The 24563-nt window shown below is 40.3% G+C and overlaps 2 protein-coding genes across 3 annotated transcripts in view; both read right to left on the bottom strand.

Moving 5' to 3' along the window:
* Positions 1 to 2532: 2532 nt before the first annotated feature.
* On the bottom strand, positions 2533 to 15270 carry GCSH (glycine cleavage system protein H). 2 transcript variants are annotated; one of them, XM_033128833.1, is made up of 5 exons: positions 15019 to 15270; positions 11378 to 11457; positions 10078 to 10141; positions 4244 to 4375; positions 2533 to 3182 (listed from the first exon to the last, which is right to left on the bottom strand). In XM_033128833.1, the coding sequence occupies exons 1-5, from the start codon at positions 15164 to 15166 to the stop codon at positions 3085 to 3087; spliced, it is 522 nt and encodes a 173-aa protein (XP_032984724.1). In that variant the 5' UTR covers positions 15167 to 15270; the 3' UTR covers positions 2533 to 3084. The 2 variants fall into 2 exon arrangements, with proteins under 2 accessions (XP_032984724.1, XP_032984725.1); XM_033128834.1 differs by lacking the exon at positions 15019 to 15270 and adding an exon at positions 12602 to 12685.
* A 3764-nt stretch (positions 15271 to 19034) lies between these two features.
* PKD1L2 (polycystin 1 like 2) overlaps positions 19035 to 24563 on the bottom strand; it is a 64327-nt gene continuing 58798 nt past the window's right edge. Inside the window, 3 exon segments of the mRNA XM_033129226.1 lie at positions 19035 to 19190; positions 20524 to 20527; positions 22720 to 22856. Coding sequence (XP_032985117.1) covers positions 19035 to 19190; positions 20524 to 20527; positions 22720 to 22856 — 297 coding nt within the window.

Raw genomic sequence — 24563 nt, forward strand, 5'->3', positions numbered from 1 at the left:
TGTAAGCTAGGATAGCTTGTTCACATGAAGATGCACATTGAAAGAGGTTTTATTACAGCAGTGTTTCTTTGCACACTAGAAATCACATAGTGATCAACAAAATTGAATGATCTATCAGTTTGCTTAGGTCCTCCTTCAGTTCTGTTGAAAATAGGAAATTTGATAGCATCTGACCAGCAGGATTTATTCCCCAGTCATTAAAGTTACTTTCTCAGTTTGTGGGAAGTATCCCCAAATCTTAACTAAGATTTACTAAATGACTGTTAAACTTGATTGAAAGTATATTCTCATAAGTACATATGGAAGTTGAAAGATCTGGTAACTGATTTCCTTCACACTAATTGTGTCCTACATGTTTTAAATAGGCTAGTAATCACTATTGAAGTCTAGCAGGTAGAAACCCGATAGCATGATTGAGTAGAAACATTGAGACAAGTGTGTTTGGCTAGTCCTGTTTAGAAAAAGCCAGTATAGACTGAATCAAGATATCAGCAATTCTGGTACAACAAAATCTCAGAGTTGGCAAAAGGATGTTTCAAAAACAGAAAGATGGGGTCGGGAGAGTACGTGGAAAGTACTTTGTGCTCAACTTTTAACCTAATCTCTAAAAAATCGTCTATTTAAAACGGAAAAAAAAGACTGGTGAGGGTAGATGGTCAGTAGTAAAACCATGTTGTAGGGAAGAAAAATAATTTGATCTTGATGTACAGTGAGGGCCCTCTCTGAAGAAGGCAGATGTGTGATTAGGTCTGAAATAATAGTGATTGCTGAGCAGTAATGAGGGCAGTTAGCATTTTTTGAAACTGAAGGTGGGCATTAGCAACCCCAGGAAAATTGGGAAACTTCAGAAATTTTAAGTTGCTTAGAGTTGATCTGAAATACCAGCCTCATTTTCATACTATCATGCCTATGCAGAGAGCCGTACAGTGCTCCTGGCCACTCCTGGCAGCACATGGCAACTGCTCATGGCAGCCCTGCTCCAGGTTGTTCACAATCTTAGCTGTAGAGGGCACAGCTCACTGGCCCATGTGGGAATTGCACCGGTGACCTCGGTGTTAGGAGCACTGTGCTCCACCTAAGCCACTGGGCTGGCCCCCAAAAATTTGTTTAACACTTCCAGGGTAACCTGTTCCATTTCTTGAGTTTTAATTATTAGAAAGCATTATTCAAAACCTTTATTAAGCTGCTCTATTCATTCAAAAGGAATATGAGTTGTGATGAATTGATTTAGTCCATTTGGAGGGTCATTCAACGCGTATTATTTTTGACAGCACTATAATAGAAATGAGGGTTGAATTGGCTCTACATTCTGAATAGTAAAAAAGAAAATTGCCCTAATATTCTGCTCTTTGAAAAAACCCAGAGTGGGTATAAGAACAAGTGTCTTTGGAAAAGAATGACAGAATAAAAAATTGTCCGTCTCTTTCAAACTACAATCATTGATGTACTTACACTGTAGAACATTCATCCTACCCCCTCCAAGATTCTCATTTAAGTATTTTTTATAGTAACATTTGCTAAGGAACTGATGAAAAGTGCATCAGGAAATATGAAAATCCTAACCATGACTTCACAGCTTTTCACAGTCTCTTATCCTCTCCACCACCTTTCTCATCTGTGAAATGGTTATTGTTGGTAATATGAGAGTACCTTCAAAACAGAAGAGTAAATCTGTGTAATTATTACTCACCCTTTTCTATTTCCAACGCAGTCAAATTAATTAACCTGAATAATAATTACACAAAGGGGGAGACAATCATCCAGTATACCTTGGATACTTTTTTGATAAGGGTGCAAAGATACAGCTCAGCAGTGATATGGCCATTGGCAGTCTTGGAAAGAATGGTTTCTGCTGAGGAGCAGGAAAGATTTACTTAAGTTATTTACCTACCTACTTCGTCTAGGTTCTCATATTTGCTGTTTGTTCACCGTCAGAAGATAGTAGTGTTTGAATACTTTCCTTTTCCTGTAACTGGAATAAATGATAGAGGAGATTGTCTACTATGTGTGCCTATATATTTATATGTGTATATAATATCCCCCTCAAAATATCAGCATACTACACTTGGCTTAATTAAAATACCATTTTGCACTCTAAATATGTTTAAACTAAAAAAGCATATTCACTAGGTCAGTGTCTGAGCTCAAAAAAAAGTTTTACTTCTGTTCCCATTACTTAAGTGGAAACCTGAATGTGGTTTAATTTTCTTAAGGATGCCATGTGCTATACTGATCAAACTTCCACCATCCCTTGTTTTTCCTCGTCTCTCTTATAACTTAGCATGATAGAAAAATAATGCCAGTGGTTTCTTTTTCATGATATTTAAGATGATCAAAAAAGTACTTAATACTATCGGGCAATTAGATTTTTAAGAAAAACCAGATTTATGACTAAAAGGAAACATTTTCTTGGAACCTTTCATTGTTACGGCTTAAATTTCTTTTTAAAAAACTTTCCATAAGTTAAAATTAGCATCTTCACAAATATTAGCAGAGTCACTAAATGAAATATTAACAGCAAAACAAAAAACATGATTAATAAAGAAATTGAATGTTTTATTATTAAACTTTGTTCTCCTGCAAGGCTGTTGCTTCACTGTATAAAAATAGCACCAGCAAACGCAGTATATTGCAAAATTAAGACAGAATTGTTCATCATCTGACACTGTAACAACTAACAAAAGCTTCTCTCCACTGTCAGTTATTTCAAATGTAAAGATCATTAAGTATTCTGACCCAAATCCTGAGATGGGTGTAAGCAAGTTATATTATATAAGGCTTAAGTTATGTTATTGTTGAATTACGTAAATTTTATAACTGCATTTTACCTCAAATAATTTCAGGAATTCTGAACATTGTAACTGTAGCCTAGCCTAAAAATATCATAGGGTGTTGTGAAGATGTATATTGTGTTTATCTGCAATCATTGGAAAGTTAAAGGGTATTTTCTTCCAGAAACATTGTAGTTTCTTTTCCATTAGTGTTACTAAAGGTTGCTATTTGAAATCTTCCATCCACCACTAATTTAAGACAACTATGCTAGATTAAATTGTTTCACACTGCTTTATTCAGGGAGTTCGATTCTCACTCCTCAATAGACTTTATGTACTTCTCGTAGGCTTCTTCACTCATCAGCCCCTCTAGTTCTGAGGGATTACTGAGCGCCATCTTGATCAGCCAACCTGCAACCAAACAAAGTGTCTTATATTCCAGATGACCATTTTCAAGAGTAAAAGTCAAGTTCATTCAAAATGTAACATAAATTCTTTAGTACCTCAAAATTAACGTAATATTCTTTAACTACAACGACTCATTATTTAAGGAGCTTCACATTTTAGCCTTAAGAATGAAATTAGTATCCTGCATATCACAATTGAAAAGATTACAGCTAGAATAGATTCCACCATAACCGATGAAGAACTCTTAGGCTGTAATAAGCATCAACATAGGACACTGAAGACTTGACACAGTGATCCAAATATGTAAGACCAGGTATATCTTTCTTAACAACAGAACACCAATACTGTAACTACAGATGTGAAGGACATTAGAAAGCAGTAGTAGAGTTAGAAGGGCTAGGTGACAGGCAACAGAGTACTACAACCTAATCCCAATCTTGCCATTTATTGGATGTGTGACCTTAACAGATAAATCCTTTGGGGCCTCAGTTCATCTACAAAATTCCTACTGGCCTACCTCACTGGGTTACTGTAAAGATGAAAATGTGAGAAAACTGAATATTAATGAAATAAGTATTCTATTACCATCTACATCACACAATATAGATGTCTTATGTTTGAAGAGGTAAATACTTTGGAAGTGTTTACAATGAGTCTACAACTATGATTCTAAGAACCCTATAAATAAGGCAGTGCTTTTATCAACAGAGATCTTTTTTTAAAAAAAACTTTTATTTATTTTAAGTGTGTTTTTCCAGAACCCAGCAGCTCCAAGTCAAGTAGTTGTTTCAATCTAGTTGTGGAGGGTGCAGCTCACAGTGGTCCATGTGGGGATAGAACTGGCAACCTTGTTAAGAGCACCGCGCTCACCAGCCACCCCCTATCAACAGAGATCTTAAACATAACTAGATATTTGGCTAATGTGTGTTTTCCTTTTTTAAAGCAGAATATTTAGTACCAAGAAGTGCAAAAGAATGAAGTCACAGTCAGCTAACTCTGGCCTTAAACTCTCGGTTAAATGTTAACTACAGCAATAATCCTTTGAAAAATTTCTAACAACTTACCATCTTCATAACAAGATTTGTTGACAAGTCCTGGGTTTTCTGCAAGAGCTTCATTAATTTCAGTTACTTCTCCTGATAGAGGAGAATAGAGTTCACTAGCAGCTTTCACACTTTCCAAAGCACCAAACTCATCTAAATTGAAAAAGTGAAAGAAAATATTAAATGTCAAAAATTAATGACCTGAAAATACAAAACGTGGAAAAATGGTCACTTCTAATACAGTCATGATAAAAAATTCTAAATATCTTTAATTAAAAATAAAACACAGGTTTTGTCAAGCTTATGTATCACCTATGAGAAGGGTATAAATATTCTCAATAAAGTGGACTTACCTATTCTAAACAGAGTAAAGAAATGGTGATGAACCTGAAAACCAGATGTGCTTGAGTTCAGTGAAACTCAACATTCTCTCAATTTACTGAGGCTCAGAAAAAACAAAATGAACATTTTAGAAGATTCCAGTACTGGTGAAGTACCTCAGACCAACCTTCCTACCAACAGCAATTATAAACCCTCAACAAAACATGCACACACACAAATACAATTGTATGAAGTCTCTAGAGAGTGACCAGAAGGGGAGTCAATGCTTGAAAAAAGGGACCCAAACTGGGTGAGATCTTCATTTATACAGTTTGTATCCTGGTAACACCACCCCACCCAAAGAGCAAAGTGTAACAAGACCACAAGTGAAAAACAGTCTTATTTGAGGGGTCAGAAGGTGGAATGTGGGGCTGCCAAGGTGGTTGGAAAATGGGGACTGAAATTCTAGAAAGGAGCCACGGTGAAGAGAAAACGTAGTCAACAGAGAGATCCCCGAAGGACCCACAGTCCCACCTGATAGAATTACCAGAGAAACTTAAAGGAGCTACTATAAATATATTGAAAGACTTCATATGGGGGAATATTTGCAAAGAAATGGAGATTTTAAAATGGACATTTCTACAACTGGAAAATATAATATCTAAAATTTTAAAAAATCACTGGATGGCATGAACAGCAGACTGGATACAATAGAAGAGTCAATGAACATGAAAAAAGATCATGTAAAGAACAAAGTTAAAAAAAAAAACAAAGGCTGAAAAGTGAGCCTTAATCACCTATAGGACAATATCAAATGGTCTGAAATGATAATAAGAATGCAACATACCAAAATTTTGGGAATATCACTAAAATAATACTTAGAAGCAAATTAATCTTTTAGCTTTGCTTTTACTTAAAAAAGAGTATCTTAAAATCACTGACCTGGATTCTAAAGACACTGGAAAATGAACAAAACTGTCAGTTTAAGGAAAGGAGGCAACACTTGAAAGAAGGACAATACTGCTTATTTCTTTTAATGGCTTTTAGCCTGAGGAGAGGCACCAATCTGTGCAGTGTGGGGCACCCAAATTCTCCAAAGAAAATCTCATTCTTACTGGCTTAGATAACCAGGAAACAAGAATTTGGGGCCACTATAGCTACTGGGAAGTAAAGTGGGAAATCCCAAGAAGGAGACTAAAAGGAAAATCCCACATTCTGTGTATAAGCTCTGCCCAGGTCTCTGAATGATCCCCATACTATTCATGCACAAGGTTGACTCCAAGTATCCTGGCGAGGCTAAAAGAATGAAACTAGATTTTAGCCGCCACCCACACGGCAAAGAGTGTTTTACAGTATGAGTAAAAAATTCAAGTAAAAAAGTACTTACAAAACCCAGCAAAACCAAGTTTCCACCTTAAGAAGCTGGATTAATAAGAAATTTAAGTAAGCTAAAGGAAGAAAACAATAAAGATATGAACAGAAATAATGAAATGAAAAACAGAAAATTAACAGAAAAAAATTTGGTTGTTTCAAAAGATCAATGAAATTGATAAAAAGCTAGCAAGTCTGATCCAAAAAAGAAAAACCACAAATTACCACAACTAAGGAATAAAAAAGGGATCCTCAATACAGATCCTATGAATATAAAAGGATAATAAAAAGTGGATAATGTAAACGGATAGTAAAAATGAGCATCTTTATGCTGAATTTGACATGAAATGGAAAAATTCCTCAAAAAAAAAATAACAAAACCAATGTAAGATAACATAAGATATGAATAACCTCATCTCTATTAAAGAAGTTCAATCTGTATCAAAAACCTTCCCATAAAAAATTTCTGGCTCAGATATCACTGGTTAGTTCTATAAAACATTTAATGAAATAGTATTAATCTAGCACATTTTGAGAAAAAGAGAGGTAGGGACATTTCCAAATTTATCCTATGAGGCCAATATCACTTATTCCAAAATTTGACAAAGGCATTATGAGAAAAGACCAATCAATATCCATCATTAATATAATGCGAAAATTAAATCAAATCCAGCAATATTTTTTAAAAGATAATTTTTTTGCATCATGACTACTAGGAATAAAAGCTTGGTTGAACATTCCAAAATAAATCAATGTTTTTCATCACATGAACAGAATACAGAATAAAGAAGAAAACCCCTACAATCATGTCAATAGATGGAGACAATGAATTTGACAAAATTCAACATCCATGAGTGACACATCTCTCAGTAAACTACGTAGAGACAGACAGTAACCGCCTCATCTGATAATGGGCATCTCTGAAAAACCTCACAGCTATATATCTATCATGCCTGGTGATGGAATGTTAAATGTTTTCTCCTATTCTCACCACTTCTAGTCAACATATTGAGGGACCTGGCCAGCACTAAAGCAAGGAAAAGAAATAAAATGCATAAAGATTAAAGAACACTCTTTACAGATTACATTATTGTTTACATAGAAGATCCAAAGGAATATACACAACTATTAGAATCAGTGGATTTAATAAACCCTAACTAAACACAAAAGCTAAAACTATATGAATGTTACAAGAAAACATGGAAGAATACCTTTCTGAACTTGATAAAGTCCAGAGTTGCACAAGCTTTCTCTATTCCATTCACAGTGCCCTTAGTGTGTCAGTAACTTTTTATGTTGATCCCTAGACTAAAACAAATACCTAACAGTTTAATTTATTAAGAGGTTAGGTCCAAACTAATTAGAAGTTTTTACATTCTAACAACTGAGTAGCTGTCTGAAAAACTAATAAATTGAAAGGAAAATTTGTCTGTTGCATACTGTACAAGTTCTACACCAGGGAATCAGACTGAATATCAACCATTGCCTTGTTTGATGTTCCACACTGATTTTCATGAAGTATTTGCTTCAAAGATATATTACCCAAAGTAATATAATGAGATCTAATATTGAAACTGTTAACTATAGTGACCTACGAGTTTGTGTGGTGGCCAAAAGATGTTCAAAATTTAAAATACCCCACAGTACCACATGGCACTTGTAGTATATATACCCCATTTCCACGAAAATAAGACCTAGCCGGACAATCAGCTCTAATGCATCTCCTGGAGCAAAAATTAATATAAGACCCGGTATAATATAATATAATAATATAATACTGGGTCTTATATTAATTTTTGCTCCAGGAGACGCATTAGAGCTGACTGTCCGTCCGGCTAGGTCTTATTTTCGGGGAAACACAGTAATTTGGGAACTATATATGGAGATAGACAACGACTTCTTAGAGAAGACACAATATTCTATACATAATTTAAAACATTAATAGCTTGTACTTAAGAAAATGAAAAGTTATGACAAGCTATGACAACATATTCACAAAATAATATCTGAAAAAGGATTTGTATCTAGAATATATAAAGAATGCCTACAAATCAATAGTAAAAAGACAACCCAAATAAAAAATTTGGTAAATGGCTTGAGTAGAGACTTCACACACACAAAACGATGTGAGTGGCAAAAAGCACATAGAAAGGTTCTCAAAAATAATTTGTCACTAGGGAAATGAAAATAAAAACCACAGTGAGATAGATCTGCAGTGCCTGGGACTCTCATACTGTTGGTGAGAATGTAAAATAGAACAACCACTTTGGAAAACTGCTTGGCAGTTTTCTTATAAAGTTAAATATATATACTACAGAAATTCCACTCCTACATATATATACTTACCCAAGAGAAATGAAGACATACGTTCACAAAAAAGACTTATACAAAGGTTTATAGTAGCTTTATTCATAATAGGCCCAAACTAGATATAACACAAAAATCCGTCAACAGGAGAAAGGATAAAAATGTGTTATATTCATACAGTGGGAGACACTATTCAGCAATAAAAAAAAGAACTGATCACTCAACATGAATGATTTTCTAATTCATGACATTGGACAAGAGACATCATACATACTGTGTGATTCCTTTTAAATGAAAAAGAATAGCTTTGTACCCTCGCACAACTTGCTAAACTTCTGTCTCTTACTGTCCTGAACCATAAAATAAAGTGATTAACATCTGCCCCACAGGGGTGTTGTAAAGGAGATAACACTTGAATTGTGCTCACGGGCTCCCAGGAACACAGAGTAGTCAATGGGGACAGAAATCAGATAAGAGGTGGTCTACTGAGAAGGGTTTTGCTTGGGAAGGTTTACACAGTGTATGTCAAAACTCACTGGATTGTACTCTTACGATCCATGGACTTTCACTGGATGTATCAATTTAAAAAAAAAAACACCATTAGCAGAAAGTTTAAAGAATGCATTCATTAGTTCAGGGATATTACCCAACATATTTACATTAATAGAATTTTTTAAGCACAAAAAGTTTCCTGCTGCTCACTGTAAAGAGATGTTCAGAAACCTATGGTCTCCAGCTTAAGAGTAGCACAGTATGTACACAGTAAATAAAACAATGTGAATAAATAAAATAAGAACTGTGCTTTGATGTACAGAAAAAAATGGACAAAGATTATCAATCACAACAAGAGTTTTATTATGACATCAGAAGTGGTTTCTTCAAAGAGGGATGTGACCTTATACTATAATGATCAACTAGACTATTGAGAGCTAGGAAGCAGAAAAAGTTCAAACAAGATAAATGATGGGGAAAGTTTAAACAGAAAAAGACATGGCCAGTACTGTCAAAGATATTTAGAAAGTAGTTAAATTCTGTAGGTCTCTTATATGTCAAGGAACCCATGAATAATATATGTGGTAGTACTGGATAACATTTATCAAGCACTAATCTTATGCCAGACATTATGCTATATTACAGTTAATCATTACAACTCTATGAAGTCGGTACCATTATTATCCTAACATAAGATGTAGAGTAAGCATTTTCCCCCAAAGCACACAGCTGATATATTGTGGGGCCAAGATTTAAAACCAGGTTCAGATCCTTCTAAGCATTTTCTTTCCTGATATTCTTTCATGCATCCAAAGAAAAGCAGATTTTAGTTTTTAAACCTAATAGACCTCAGCTATATTACGCTGCATCAATGTAAGTGTGTGGAGTGGGGAGCGAGGGTGCTCAGAGCCCTTTTCCTCGACTTCTTCCTACCTTCCATTAAGGTATCTAAATATGCTCATTATTCTCCTCGCCATCATCCCTGGGTGGCAATATAACCCAGATCTGGCTAATGAGATAAAAGAGAGCCTGTCCTCCTCTTCCTACTTTTGGATATTGTCATTTGAGAATGTGTTGCTTTCAGATTTTGTTGCCATTTTGTGACCTCTGACACAGAGGCAGAAAAACTATCAAAAGAGGTTGTGTTTTTGATGACTTTCACTGAGCCACACAGCCAATCCCATATTCACCTATGTCCAGACTGTTGTATAAGATATAAATGGCTATTGTTTAATCTACTTTTGAGTTTTCTGTTACTTGAGTAAAAAGCACTCTAATTGATCCAGGATGCAAACAAGTTATTCAAAGTAAAGAAAATTCATGGCGTGAATCATGACACATACCAAGATGAGAAAAACACTCACCTTGTTTGTTCAATTTTGTCCCAACTTCAGGCAAACTACAGTAAACAACATCTCCCAAAGCTTCCTAAAAAGAAAAACAAAATACCAAAAAACACAAACCTCTAAGAAATCAAATTAAACCTCCTAAAAAATAGGAATAAGCCAAACACCAAACCCCCTATAATTCAGATAGTAGCACACATTTTACACTTAATGGGCCACATATATATTTTTTTTTTTTACCCTTTAAAACACAAAACTATTCTTAGATTAAGACCTGCGAAAAAACTGGCCACCAACTGGATTTCCCACAAGCAGTAGTGACCCCCGTTACAAACCATATATCCCCCAAAAGATTACTGTCTCCTTTGAGATCAAACACACTGTTTTTCCACCTCTGCAGTTTTACTTAGTCCATTTCTCCTCATGCATTTGCTGAAATCCATTGATTCTGTAAATCATAGTCCTCATGCCTTGTACTCCCTGAAGGCCTTGACTCCAATACGAAGTGATCTCTCCATCAGGTGAGTGGGTTAACACCCCTTCTACCACTCCGGTTACCCATCATGTAATGTTTTCGTATGTCATTTTCCATGTAGGTAATTACCCTCATAGATAAACTCTAGGAGGTGAGGACAACACTTAAACAGTATTTCACAAAGCACCCTCTACTGGGCTTCAGTAGGTACACAGATCTGTCAATGAAGATACAGTTGTGATTGACTCTCAATACCTGATATTCCAACATTTCTCAGGAATTCTATATACTTCCATCAGTTACATCCCCTTTCCCCCTCCTGCCTCACCCTCCACACAGATCAAGTTGAAAATCACTGACCTGTGCTATTTGGCTTCTTGTTTTCTTTTACACAATATCTCAAATATGGGATGAGTGGGCACGGGAATTAAGAGAGAAAAAGATAGGCTAAATAAAAGTTCTCCCTCTGTGTAATTTGTACCAATCTAGGTTTTCCCTCTTCTTCATGTCCCCCTAGTTATGTGTATATCTCTGTATCTACAAAACACCGTCAATACCTTTGCTTGCTCTTTTTCTGCTTAACTGCCCCAATACAAAACAAACATATTTCTTTCTTGAATAAGATTTTCCTACTTTTAGTTTTAAATGTTAACCTTTCAATGTCTCTTACAATACTGCCCTAACTAAATTATGTTTTACTTATTTAACTTATGATTGATATTTTTCTAAGGGCCATCAAAGGGCCCAAAATACTAAGGGCAGAATAAACAAATTTTAAAAGGTAGAGACAATCCAATTTAGGTGAGAGGAGACTCTTTTAACTATTTCGAGACAATCCAATACCTGTGCAAAATTGCTGATTCCCACTGTTCCAATACCATTTTCTGTTGTTATCCATTCATGTTTCTCTGTGAATTTACGCACTAAAATAGAAGACCAATATTTCAGAAAAGCAGTATCATCATTTCTTAAAAAGCATTTTTCGTATCAATGCTGTCAAAAGGCAAAACTTTCCCAGTATTTGTGTTTGACTTAGTGACATTGCTTTTCAGTCGTACACTGCCCAGGAAAAAAAACAGATCATGTGAAAAGATGGCACATCTTCTCAACAGTGGTATGTATCACTTCGACAAATATGGATTGATGTGAATACCCTGTGCATCTTCTGGAGATTTGATTATTTGCTCTAACATTACTTAGTCTGGATCATACACACAAAATTTTGGAGGACATTTCAAATATGTATACTTATCTACTACTAGTCTGTCTTGCAAAAAAGTCTGTCCCTCTGAAGACAGACTTGGAGTGATCAGTCTGGGGAGGAGCCCAGAGACTGCTGCTCATAAATTATTTAACCTAAAAAATAATAATGGGCCTCTTTAGTAGAGTTGACCTAACAGAGCTTCATTGCAACTTGGTTATAAAGTGAAATCTTACATAAAATTGACCTGGAACAATTATAACTTCAATGAAGTTCTTAAAATTCTCCTTTAATTGATTTCAAGCCTGCCCTGGAAGAAATATGCTACCATCATTTAAAGAAGCAAACTATAAGATCAGAACTAAACAGTCACCTCAGCTAAGGCATTAAAACTAGTGGAAAGTCAAGCTCTGCCGAACATTCATTGGACAGATTAGCCCTTGGCTTTATGAGCTTCTTCTCTTCAAAGACATGATCGAACTATTCAAGGATTCCTGGGAGAAAGACTGACCAAAGTTCAAGAGATGTGAAAAAAAAACTTATTTAAGATTTAATGTTAAAAATACTTGCTTTAAGGAATAAGTAAATTTTAAAAAAGCATATGCTATCTTCTTAAATAGATACTACATTCCAAAGTGAAGTATTTTTCTGAACATAATACATCAGAAATTAATAGGAAAATGGTTCAGTAATTCCAGTACTGCTTTAAAGTAAGCCTTGCTAGTTCACGCTTCCCCTTACCCAAAAGATAGTTGTACTTAAAACAGCACTAAACTACTTTGTTTCACAGATCTGATACCACCAGAACTAGAGTATAGCTTATTACTTTCTTTTCCCCAAATCAGTAAAAAACTTTAATTTCTTACTCTTCAGTGGAAGAAGTTGCAAAGTCTGACACAAAGGAAATTTGCTTTGCTTCATTCCACTTCAAATAACTGAATGCTTCAAGTCAATCTGATCTTTTCATAAAAAGGTTAAGGTTTGTACTTGGTGTTCTGACTGCAACACTCTAACTAACGCTGTTTGCCGTTTCTTAACTATTTCCTATCTCACCTAAGAAGCTCCTTCCTGACAGAAGACTGGTCCAGCCCTCCAACTCTGGGCTCCTGAGCCATTCAGCCTCCTCCCTCCCTGACCCCCAAACACACTCACAGTACTGAACATGCTACAGATAAAGCCTGTTTGTCAGTTTTCCCCAGGAAGTAGACCATAAGTACAAAGTAAGCAAAAGCAGAGCTTATCATATTTGTATTCCCAGTTCTAAACAATGCTTGGCATAGAGTAAGCACTTAAAAGTTGGAGTGAAGTAATTTTTTAAAATTTAAGGGGATTCTGAGAAAAATATCTAGTATACATAGTTATTTGTCTACGACACTCAATTCTCTCTATCATGCCCTTAAAACTCTAGAATTGGCAGTTTTAATCTAATATATCTTCTAAAGTAAGGGCTGGGGAACTATAAAATACGTGACTTCTTAGACTATTGTCCTGATTTTGGCCTTGCCATCTTCCTAATTGTAAAGATAATCTTAGGAGTTAAGATCACTCTCACATTCAATTTAGCAACTGAGCAAGTATAGAGGAAGCATTAGCAACGTTACTAAGCGAAATATACCGAGGGCCAGTTGACTTCAAAGTCCAGTAAGTCTTTTTACTAGGTCACGCTATTTAGGCTAAAGACAACAATTACTATAATTCTCCTGTAACCCTTGGCCCAGCAAGAAAAAAGTGGACAGGAGATTAGGTAAATAATTACTTTCTTACTGAGCCTTGAGGAACAGCTTTTGACCTCAGAAAATTAGGCATTTTGAGTAACTTGTGAAAAATTTGGAACTTCTTTCAAAATCATTAGTCAGATAAAATATATTAATATTGGTCAACCATTTGTTTATTTGATTCTATACACTAATATTTAATAACAAGTAACATTTGTCAATACTATGTGTCAGGATATATGTAACAGTTATTATACCATTTCATCCTCCCAACAACTGTGAGGTAGCATTACCATTTCCATTTTTCTGAGGAGGGAAACAGACTGAGAAGTTAAGTGACTCTACCAAGATCACATAGTTCATAAAAGGTGTAAGTAACCAAAATTGGAACTCGGGTTTCTGTTTTTAAAAACCTAGGTGTTTATCCAGATCTTGGGTATTGACATTTAGGGCAATATTTAACTAGATAACTGTTTGAAAATGCAAAAACGTAACAAACAGTCAAACACTGAATAATCAAAAAACAAAGATTTGAAATTCAGTCTCATCTGAGTAATGCTTTTCCTTTATATTCAAATTGGTAATGTACTGATATGTGGCATCAACAGAGCTGAGGGGTTATAATTACGAGGTGGGGGAATGAGCATCTTTGTATCAGACTTTGGAATAAATAAATTTACCAATTCTTCCAGGCCCAAACAGGTTTCTAAAACAATACACTTGATGAGACCACAGCCATCACAGACCTACTATGCTCCCTAAGAAGCCCGAGTTCTTAGTGGTGCAGTTGGTTAGTGTCTCAAGTATTTGCCCACGAGGTTAAGACAACGGTTTTTCCGCCGAGATAACTGCTGAAGGGCACAGACGGCCAAGACATTTACGGGCAGGTCCCCCGGTTACTTCAAGTCCATGTCAATTGGGCCTCATTGCGATCCTAACACACATCCATGACTCAACATACACTTGAGCAGAACGTCTTCTGTAAAAAGTCCAGAAGACTTTATCTTACTGTTTTTAGGAAATAACTGGGTCTTCAAAGTTTTGCTCGCTTTAGCTAGTAAAAATCTAGACCCTGTGCTTTAATTTCAAAAACTGTGCTCTTGCCTTAATTTTACTTCAGAGTTATCAATGATGGTCCGTGGAGCAAACTGAAGCCTATTATTTGTCTCCACTCTTAGGGTCCACGATGCCCACACATGCGAGCTAACCTAAGGTCACGAAGGAGCTTGGCTACGCTTGCCGAGTTCTCCAGCAGCGAGCAGATGACGCTCCCGCCAGAACGAGCGGGGACTCGGCGACAGCGCGTGTGCTCCAGGCCTCCTCCCCCCCTCCTACTCCCTAACCCGCTGGACAAAGGCTGCGGTGTCGTCCACGCCACTTGGAGAGGGGAGCAGCAGCCAAGGAACTAGTGATCCCAGCAATAACAAGCGTGCGCAGGAGTCGCCTCGCTTGACCCGAGGCGAGAGGCAGCGAGGACTTGAGGTAAAGATCAAGGCCAGGAGGGAGGCGTCCCAGCTCCCCACGCCCCGAGGCCGTTCTGCTCGCCCCACGTGCCCGCCCGCGCTTACCCGAGAGCAAGTTGGGGCCGGTGCGCAGCGTCCGGACGGCGCCCACCCTCAGGCCCCAGGGCCGCGGCGCGCAGGGCGCGACGGGCGCCGAGGCGGCGCGCAGGCTGCAGGCCGCCGCCCGCACGCTCCGCGCCGATCGCAGCGCCATGTTCGCCGGAGTGCAGAGGGTCGTGGTGCACCTCCTCCGCCACAGCGCAGTCGGGGTCGAGGCGGAGCGGGGGCGGGGGCGGCCCTGGACTGGAGCGAGCCGGCTGCGCCGGGGCGCAGGGGCGGGCCCCGGGCGGGGCGGGGCCTGATACGGCAGCGTGCGAGGGGGCGCGACTCGGATTGGGCGACGCGCAGGAGGGGCGTGGGCAAGCGGAACGGCTTGAACCCGAAAAGGGACAGCGGTCGAGGGGCGGGGACTAGTGCGGAGGGAGTGACCGGGGCGGGCTGCGCAGCCGAAGGGATGGATGGGTGGTGCCTCCCGGGTAGGGGTGGGGCTACGTCTCCGGGCGTCGCTTTAGGTGAAGTGGAAGCGCTAGGTCATCAACTTCGCTCTACGTGACTGGCTCTAGGGGTGAGAAGTGCTGCAGGCTGGAATGGCTCTGCTGGGCCAGTACATTACGGTGCCTTTGTGCCAGGGTAATGCGGGCCTCTCCCAGTCTTGTTAAAGGATGCGTCCTACCCTCCTACTGAGGATCAAGGTCATCCAGAGTGGGGATTCATAGCCAGGTCCAAACAAAATCATTCCAGCCGAAGATGGTTGTTGGGCATTGGTCAAAGGCGCGCTGATACATGCAGTTTCTCTTTGACTTTTGGAAAACAATCCAAGAATCCACTTTATTACTTTACAGATCCCAAAAGGCTCAGAGTACCCAAACGGGACAGACGGAATCATAAAACATACAGGGGGCAAGTATTTGCCCAAGAATCCGGAGTGGCTCCTTGGTGTAGACTCTACTGGAGCCAGTCAGTTAATGCAGGAGCAATCAGAAAGCAGAGTCGAGATCTAGCAAGGCTCTTGCTTGTGCAACCAGCCCCGTGACCAAGGTCTTCTGGGAAAAGCAGAAGACATATATCCATCCAAGAAGACAAAAAATAATTAAGTTCTGGAAAAGACCTCACCTTCAACACAGATTTTATGGAGTGGGCGTGAATCAGCAAAGAAACACTGGCGTGAAAAGCACCTCAAGCCCCACACCTCAAATATTACAGAGTGGGTTCTTTGAAGTGTGTGTGTGTGCGTTTGTTTGGAAGGCTCATATGTTGCTGCACTGAGCTTCTGCCTCACATAAAATCGGGATTGCTGGCACATCTGTGCAGTGCCTTGCAAGAGCTGTCATGCTCCATTTTCATGGGAGTAAATAATAGCCATTTGATGAGCCCTTGCTATGGGTCTGGGAATGTGCAAACATTATCTGTTTAATCCTCTCCAAACCCCTTTCTAGTAGGTAAACTCATTTCGTACATGAGGAGCTGGAGGCACAGATAGTTTAACTTGTCCAGTAGTGGAATGGGGCATGGCCGGTGCTAAAGAATTACGTAGAACAGGGCAGGATAGATCAGGGTACTGGGTAGGACCTGCCCACAGAAGGGGAAATCGCCTTTCATGCTTGCTGGGACCAGGGGAATGGCCTGTTCCGGGAACCAACACGGGGGGTCGCTCAGATAGTTTCTTGAGGGAAGTACGGGAAGCAATCTCTTGTGGTCTGGATCTAGCTAGCTGGCCTTGGCAGGAGTCACATCATGGAACTGTCTCTCCTCCATACATAACATGATGGAAGGAGTTGCCAGTTTGATATTTACAGTCAATAGAGAAGTGGAGTTTAGGTGGGAAAGATGAGAAAAAGAAATGAATAATTTACAACCTCTCCAGATCTTAGAACTTTCCCTGTTTAAAACAGACTGTTTTGTATGCCTCTGGGTAGGTCTGTGTACCAGTCTATTCAGAGACATGTGTACACCTTGCTGTCGGTTAGTTTATGAGCATCTCTTCATGTATAGCTCATGTTCATACCTGATACAATAAGGAATGGTTATGGGTTTGGGGTGGATAGAAGATGATGAAATCCCCAAGGTTTTATGTACATTGCATGTTATATGCCTCTCTCTATAAAGGATCTTGGGTTTTGATTGTCAGGGTACTAGGGTGGGATACTGATTCAACTGTCATCAAAAGACATTTAAGCTCTCATCCAGATAAAGGGCTGGCAGTTGTTCAGCTTCAGGGTTGATTAAGTCAGCTGTTTAAAGACTTCATCAAGCATGCATGTTCCTCTCATCTTTCTGCTCTGCCATCTTCCTTGTTCCCTGTGGTCTCAAGGTAGCTGTCAAAGTTTCGGGACTCTTACTCGGACAATGTCCAGCAGCATAAGAGCCCATCTCTTTGGGTCTCTTTTTATTAGCAAGCAGAGCTTTCCTGGAAGTGTCCTGGAGACCTCTCCTCATTTTTCACTGGCCACACTGGGTAATGTGCACACTAAACTGCTCACTGTCAAGGGAAATAAATTCCCTTTCCTAAGGCAAATCAGGTTCACCTTGAGGTGGTTACAGGATCTTGTATGGGAGGGGTAGGTGGCTACCTAAAAAAGTTGGGATTCTGAAAGCGAGGCGGAAAGTCTGAAACGGGTTTGGAGCAGGCAACCTGGAGTGTCTGCTACAATGGGTGTGTGAGGAGGAGGAGAAGACAGGTGAGTTGGAGAGGATGTATGAGGTGCTTCCCCCGCGTGAGGAACAGGAAATTTGTACTCATCCACACAGACGCCTGGGAGCCTTTTATTATCTAGACCTGTGGTTCTAGAGCATGGTTACGGTGTCTAGTCCGACTGCACACTGGAGTCACCTGGGGGGCTTACAATATATTGACACCTCGATCCCAGCCCAGAGATTCTGCTCTATTGGAATGAAGTCTAGGGATTCTAGCTAGCATGCAGTCAAGGTTGAGAACCGCTGGTGTAGATCAGCAATTCCCAACGTATCATCTAAGGAAGACTAGCCCTGATCGAGGTGCTGCAGTACTGGACGCCTTGGTCAAGGAGGTTTGGAATCGTTACGCACTTTGTCGCTCGGGCTGTCTCATCCCAGGAGACGCACAGTGCACATGCAGCACATTAAAAGCTCTGACAATCCCCCGGCTAAAGAATTTACGTGACCTTTTATAACCCAGTGTTGCCCACATTTATTTGATGTAGAAACATTTGGGGGGTGACGACAGCTGTTATGGGTTGAATTGTGTCCCCTAAAAAGGATACCTTGACGTCCTAACCCCCAGTACCTCAGAATGTGAGCAAATTTGGAAACAGAAATTGTTGCAGATGTAATCAATTAAGATGAGTTAATAATGAATGAGGGTGGGTCCTTAATCCAATATGGCTAGTGTCCTTGTAAGAAGAGGAGAAGAGACACAAAGACATACTGGGGAGAAAGCCATCTGACAGAAAAGGCAGAGATTCGAGTGATGCATCTGCAAGCCAAGGAATGCCAAGGATTGCTGGCAGGTGCTAGAAGCTAGAAGAGAGGATTCCTCTATAGGGCTTTCCCAGGGAGCATAGCCCTGTCGACAGCTTGATTTTTGGGCGTCTATCCTCCAGAACCGTGAGACTATAAATTTCTGTTATTTTAAGCTACCCAGTTTGTGTCCTTTGTACCAGCTACCCTACCCTAGCAAACTAATATGACACCCATTAGCATTTCTCAGACCGTCTGAGAAACCCTGAATTAAAATCATTCAACGGCAACCCCCGACTAACCAGGAAGATGAAATAATTAGTCTGTAGAGAAGACTTTTTTTCTCGAACTCCAGACAATATTTGTTTAATTTCTAAGAGGAAATACATTTGAACAGTCTATCACAGTAGTGGCACTAGTACATATGTATATACATATTTTTGTTAGTTTTTTACTCACCAGGTTTGGTAACTCATGTATGGACACAGAAAAACTTTGACTGGAGAGATGACAGAATTCCTGGTTAAGTGTAGGCCCGAGGCTCTGGCCTCCCCTACTCTACAGATGACCCTGTGTGGACAAACAGCTTAAACCTGGGGCACAGCTAGGGCAGGTTGAGGGGGCCAGGCCTCTGACTCAGGCTGCTCCCCGCTGCTTCCAGGCCCCTGTCTTTTACAGTTAATGCCCAAGAAACTGAGTATTTTCATCAGCAGCAAATCGACGATCTCTCCTTCCTCTGACAGCTGCAGAGGGAGAAAGAACTACAAGATGCATATAGAAACATTCTCTTTGGGGGCTTCTCTTTCTAAGGGGAAATCACGGTTTTATTGTCCAACTGGTTCCCTGCCAAAGTCGCTTCACTGTTTAGAGTTGCTTTTGCATTGGGATTCACCTCCTTCAGGGAACCCCAAGGGTATGTGCTCACCTTTATCCCAAGGCGGTTCCTTCTTCCCTCTGATGGAAATGACAGAATGCCTCCACCACCCCCATCAGAGGTGGCTGGGGATTTATGTACTAAGCTCCTTATGCATTGCTGCTAGGATGTGAGATTATGCAGTTGCTTTGGAAAACAGTTTGGTGGTTTCTCAGAATTTAAACCAAAGCTGCCAGATGACTTCTTGAAATAAATTTCTAGGCCCAAGATGGAGCCACTTCTGCTTGGAATGCCATGTCAGCAAAACAAAACTTACATAACTTTTGTGTCCCTGTAAATGCTCCCCTTGACCAGAAATGCAGTCTATCCAGTCAGCCAATCGCCAAACACCAAGCCAACTCGGGGCTCTATTTGCACTTATTTCCTTTTCCTTCTCACTCCAAACAAGGCTGACTATGTGGCAACAGCCAATCCGATATTTTCTATTTTTCTCTTCCTTGTTTTATCATGGTGCCCATGGTAATGACGGTGATGGTAACAGTGAGGATGACGATGCTGCTGATGTAAATGGGTGATGCTATTGGTGAGGAGGAGGAGGAGGATATAATAGTGATGATGAGGTGATGCAGGTGACAGTGAGGACGATGGTGATGGTGACGTGAGGATGACAGTCAGGATAGGCTGGTGATGGAGATGACACTTCATGGGGCCGCTTACCTAGCAGTCTTGGCTAATGGCTGCAGAGCTCTGGAAGAATGCCAAGGGAGGAATCCTCCCAGGGTCAAGTGGACGGAGGTGAAGGAGTTCTGTGAGCCTCTCCTCCCAGTTTGGGGTCCCTCCCCCACGTCCTCCTGTTTGAGTGAATGTACCCATCACCCTTACATTTGAAGGAAGGACGGAAGCAACCATTCAGTTGCTGTGCTAAATGAGGGCCTAATGAACTTTAGTTGCATGGTGTCATTTGACTTTTAAGACCACTGGATGAGGAAATATGCTATCTCCGTTTCACAGATAAGGACAGAGGGGTGGCACGAGGTCAGAGCTAGTGGCATAACTAATGGGAGAAGAATGATAATTGCAATCCAGGTGTGTGATTCCAAACTCTAGATTGTTCCCCTTATCCCACCCCGTACCTCAATCCCCTCTCATGCCTTTGCATCAATTCCATCTTAATGGTGTCTCATTAAAAATGGCACAGATACATATCTATTGACATGAAGGGAAACAGGTTATAGAACAAAATTCTGTGATCTTAAGTTTGTAAAAGCGTTTCATATGCATATATAATGCCCTACTGAAAGCCATCCTTCTACCTAATGTCCTGCCCTCCAGAATCTTCCTCCCCTTCCTCCCTTTTGAGCTGCTGGTGTGGATGGTTGCTAAGTCCTTGGACTCTTGCAGCACCTTTTTCCTGCCTCTTTTAAAATACCTAACCTTCTCTCATGGCATTTGATTGTTCACATATGTGGAGATAACCAAGTAAGCCCTCCGTTATGGTGGCAATTAGCTCTAATTAGAGCACAGTTCTCAACCTCAGCTACATTTTAGAATAACCAGAGGACCGTGAAAAATACTGGTGCTGGGGCTGTGTTCCCAGACATCCCGATTTAGTAGGCCTGGGATACGGCCTGGGTATCAGGGTGTGATCATCTCCCTGGGTGATTCTGCTGAGGAGCCAGGCCTGAGAACCACTGGATTAAAGGGAGATTATGAAGCAAATCATTTGGTCTTAAAAAGTACTTTTAAAATTCAGGATCTGACTATAAAATGGCTTGTTGATTCCAACAAGGAAACAAAATTTACAAGTTTCTGAAATAAACACAAACTTTGGTTATTTGATTAATCCAATTCAAATGAGGGTTTTACATAATACCGAAAACTTAACCATACTCAGGTTTTTATCAAAAGTGGCAGATTTCTTTTGTGTTTTCTGACAGTTAATGTAAAAAGAGAACTCTCTGACTGTACAATTGTTTTATAACCCGTCTAAGCAAGAAACCAGTGTGTGGATGTCAAGAATCAAGTATATTCTAGGTCATTGTAAGGAATCATAAAGCACGGCTAGTGTGGGGACAGTGATGGTTCAACAGTCACACTGGCTGTCAATGAATTCAGTCATGTATGACCTAAAACTAACTCACCATTGTTCCTTCCTAGAACTTAGGCTTTGTGCTCTAAGCAGGAGTCGACAAACTTTTTCTGTAAAGGGCCAGATCATACGTATTTGAGACTGTGGGCCAGTTTGTCCCAACAACTCAACTCAGTTGTAGCAGGAAAGCAGCCATACAAGAATGAGAGAGTGAGGTAGTGTTCCAATAAAACTTTATTTACAAGAACAGGCGGTGGCTGAATTTGGCCCCCAGGTTATCTTTTGCAGACCCCCTCAAGAGCTAAAACATCTTTAAGTTTTCAAAATAACTTTTGCATAAGGTTTACAATCAGCGTAAATTAGAATACAAGTATTTGTGATGATTTTTGAACTCAAAGGACTTGATTGATGCTGAGACACTTTTATGGAAGGGGGCCTCCAGACAGGGTGGAGTTTTTGTCATATATTTGGTGTGGCAACATGGATGTGGCACAAAGAAGAGCTCATTGTGGGTTTCTTGAATGAATGAACAGTCCAGAGCGGAGGTTAGGAGTGCAGCATTCAAATTCTAGGCTCAGCATTTCCTTGATGTGTGACTTTGCAGAAAATTTAACCTCTCTGAGCCTCAATTGCCTCATCTGTGATAAAAAGGATGATGATAAGATATCTTAGAAGTTTCAGGAAGATTGAGTAGATGAGATAATGCTTTTAAAGCAGTGTCTTTATGACTGTATGGCATCCAACAATAACTCAATAAATGTTAAATGGTTCAAAGCAGGCCTGGGACCCTGGAGACACACAAGCTAGGTCTAAATGACTTCTCTGCCACTTTTTAGTTGTGTAGTCTTGGGGAAGTCACATTACTTCTCTGAGCTTCAAGTTCATTATTTGTAAAATGGGGTGATGATAACCTTTATTCCCATGGGTTCTCATGAGGATCTGATGGGTGAGTGCGTCCTGCCCAGCAGAGTGGACACTTGGTAAATGGTAGCAGATGCAGGTTGAAGGCACTAATACTTGCAAAAACCCTGCCCAAAAGGCTCGAGGGACCTTAACCAAGTGTTACTTGGTCCTATGTTTTGGTAAGATTTGCAAAAGATACTGTTTTATTTTGTCTTTAGACCACAAACCTGAATCTAAGTGATAGCTGTAGTTACTGTTTAGAGTGACCGTTGATCCTCTGAAGGTCAACAAGACTTCAAAAGCTCCCCCGACCCCTGGGCCACACAGAGCTGGAGGAAGCAGGGCCAGTGGTAGGACGCGGGGCTGAGGCAGAGCCACTTAGTCCTCCCCGTGTTTCCAGTAGTGCTGGATGTTGTGCTCTGCCAGCCTGGTCCTCTTCACAAACACCACCACGGCACTCTAGCTAGCCAGCATGATGGCCAGCTCCAGAAGGTTCTACTTGCTGTGAAAATAGCACCACTTTTGCTTCCTCAGGAGCTTACCCTGGGAAAGGAGCCAGAGGTTCTACCAAAGGCTGTGGCGAGAACTGTGCCCACTCTCAGCCCCCAAGATGGCTCCTTGCAACACCCAGGATGTCCTTCTGGGAAGGGGTTCCTGGATCCTTGGAGGTTTCTCAAAGCCCTGGCTCCATAGGCAGAGAGTGCTGGGGGCCTCTCCCCAACTTTGTGCACAGACCCTATCTGCTGCCATCATTAATCTGAGCTGCAGGATTTGGGGGTGTGTAAGAGTAAATCCAGCATCTAATAAGACGAACATTTTTAATTCTCTCTGATGCAAAAGAAGGGGGGAGAGGAAAGATAGTCCCCCACCATAGAGCATTTACTTAAGAAAACTTGTAATTGTGAATTCTTTCCCTGCCGTTTTGAGATGTATGTAAATCTTTTCTAAAAAGCTAAACAAGCCTCCTGCCAGTTTTACAACTCAGGAATGTCTTTCTCAAGGACCTGAGAGCCATCTCTTTGAAATGTAATCATCAAGGAAGATAGCACCCCGTCGGTTTCCTGGAGAGGGTAGGTGCCTAATGGCAGGCATCTGGCTCCACGTTGCAAAACTACCCCCTGTTGTAAACATAGGAGAGGTTTATTTTTCCTTTTTGATAAAGGTAATTAGCAAACTCAGGTGGCCATCCCAATTACTAAGAGCATTTAAGATGGACTAGTGGAACAAATGGGGCTGTAAGTCCTCTTAAGGATTAATGAGCCTTTATTTTAAGAATGTATATACAATGGGTTGTATCTTCCTGGCGGTAGCCAAGGGTGTGATTTCTTTGTCTTTGCAGTCTCTTTAGCGGATTGCGTGGGATGCATATCAGACTCTGGTTTAATGCTTTTTCAACAATAAAAGTTTTCTTAGGGGAGAGGTGGGAGTTATTATTGAATGGGTCCAGTTTCAGTTTTGCAAGAGGAGAAAAGTTCTGGAGATGGATGATAGTGATGGCTGCACAATAATGTGACTGTACTTATCGCCACTGAACCATACATGGCTAACGTGGTAAATTTTATGGTACATATAAAGTTTAAAATAAGTAATTTTAAGTCGTTTTCTTTTTTTTTTTTCCTACCTTTGTGGAGAGATTTCCTGGATTGGCAGGAGACTGTTTTTAATTCTATTTCTCCAACTGGTGTCACAGATCAAAAAAAATTATTCTGTGCGTGTTCTCGGCCTCCTTCCCATTCCTTTCCCCTTCCACTCAAGAGAATCTTTTACTGTCTGTTTAGTTTCCCTCCCCCACCCACCCTTATGGAGGAAGGACTAGTGTTTGGATGGTAAAAAGCTAAGTTCCCTTCCATTATAATGGGGTGGAGCAAGGGGGATATTTAGAAACCTGCTCAAACAATTTTGAGAAAGATTTAAGGGTTTTGGAGAGAGGCTTCCTAAAACAGCCGCGGGCTGAGTGTGAGGGCAGCTGAGAGGAGAGGAATGAAGCTCTGAGGGGTGGTGGATGGGCCTCCTTTGACGTTCTTAGAGAAATGCTGGAACTAAAGTTGCTATTGGACCACTATTGGCTGTTGGGTTTGAATTGGTGATACTCAGAGATTGTGTAGGTTCCTGGTTTATGAGGCCGGTTATGTGGCATAAGGGTTGAGTGTCAGGATCAGGGGTCAGACTCTCCGGGATTCAGTTCCGAACTTGGATAAATTACTTCACATCTTTGGACTTTAGCTTCCTGCTCTGAAAAGGAGTTAATAG

Source organism: Rhinolophus ferrumequinum, chromosome 15 (genome assembly GCF_004115265.2).
Source record: "Rhinolophus ferrumequinum isolate MPI-CBG mRhiFer1 chromosome 15, mRhiFer1_v1.p, whole genome shotgun sequence".
Classification (NCBI taxonomy): domain Eukaryota; kingdom Metazoa; phylum Chordata; class Mammalia; order Chiroptera; family Rhinolophidae; genus Rhinolophus; species Rhinolophus ferrumequinum.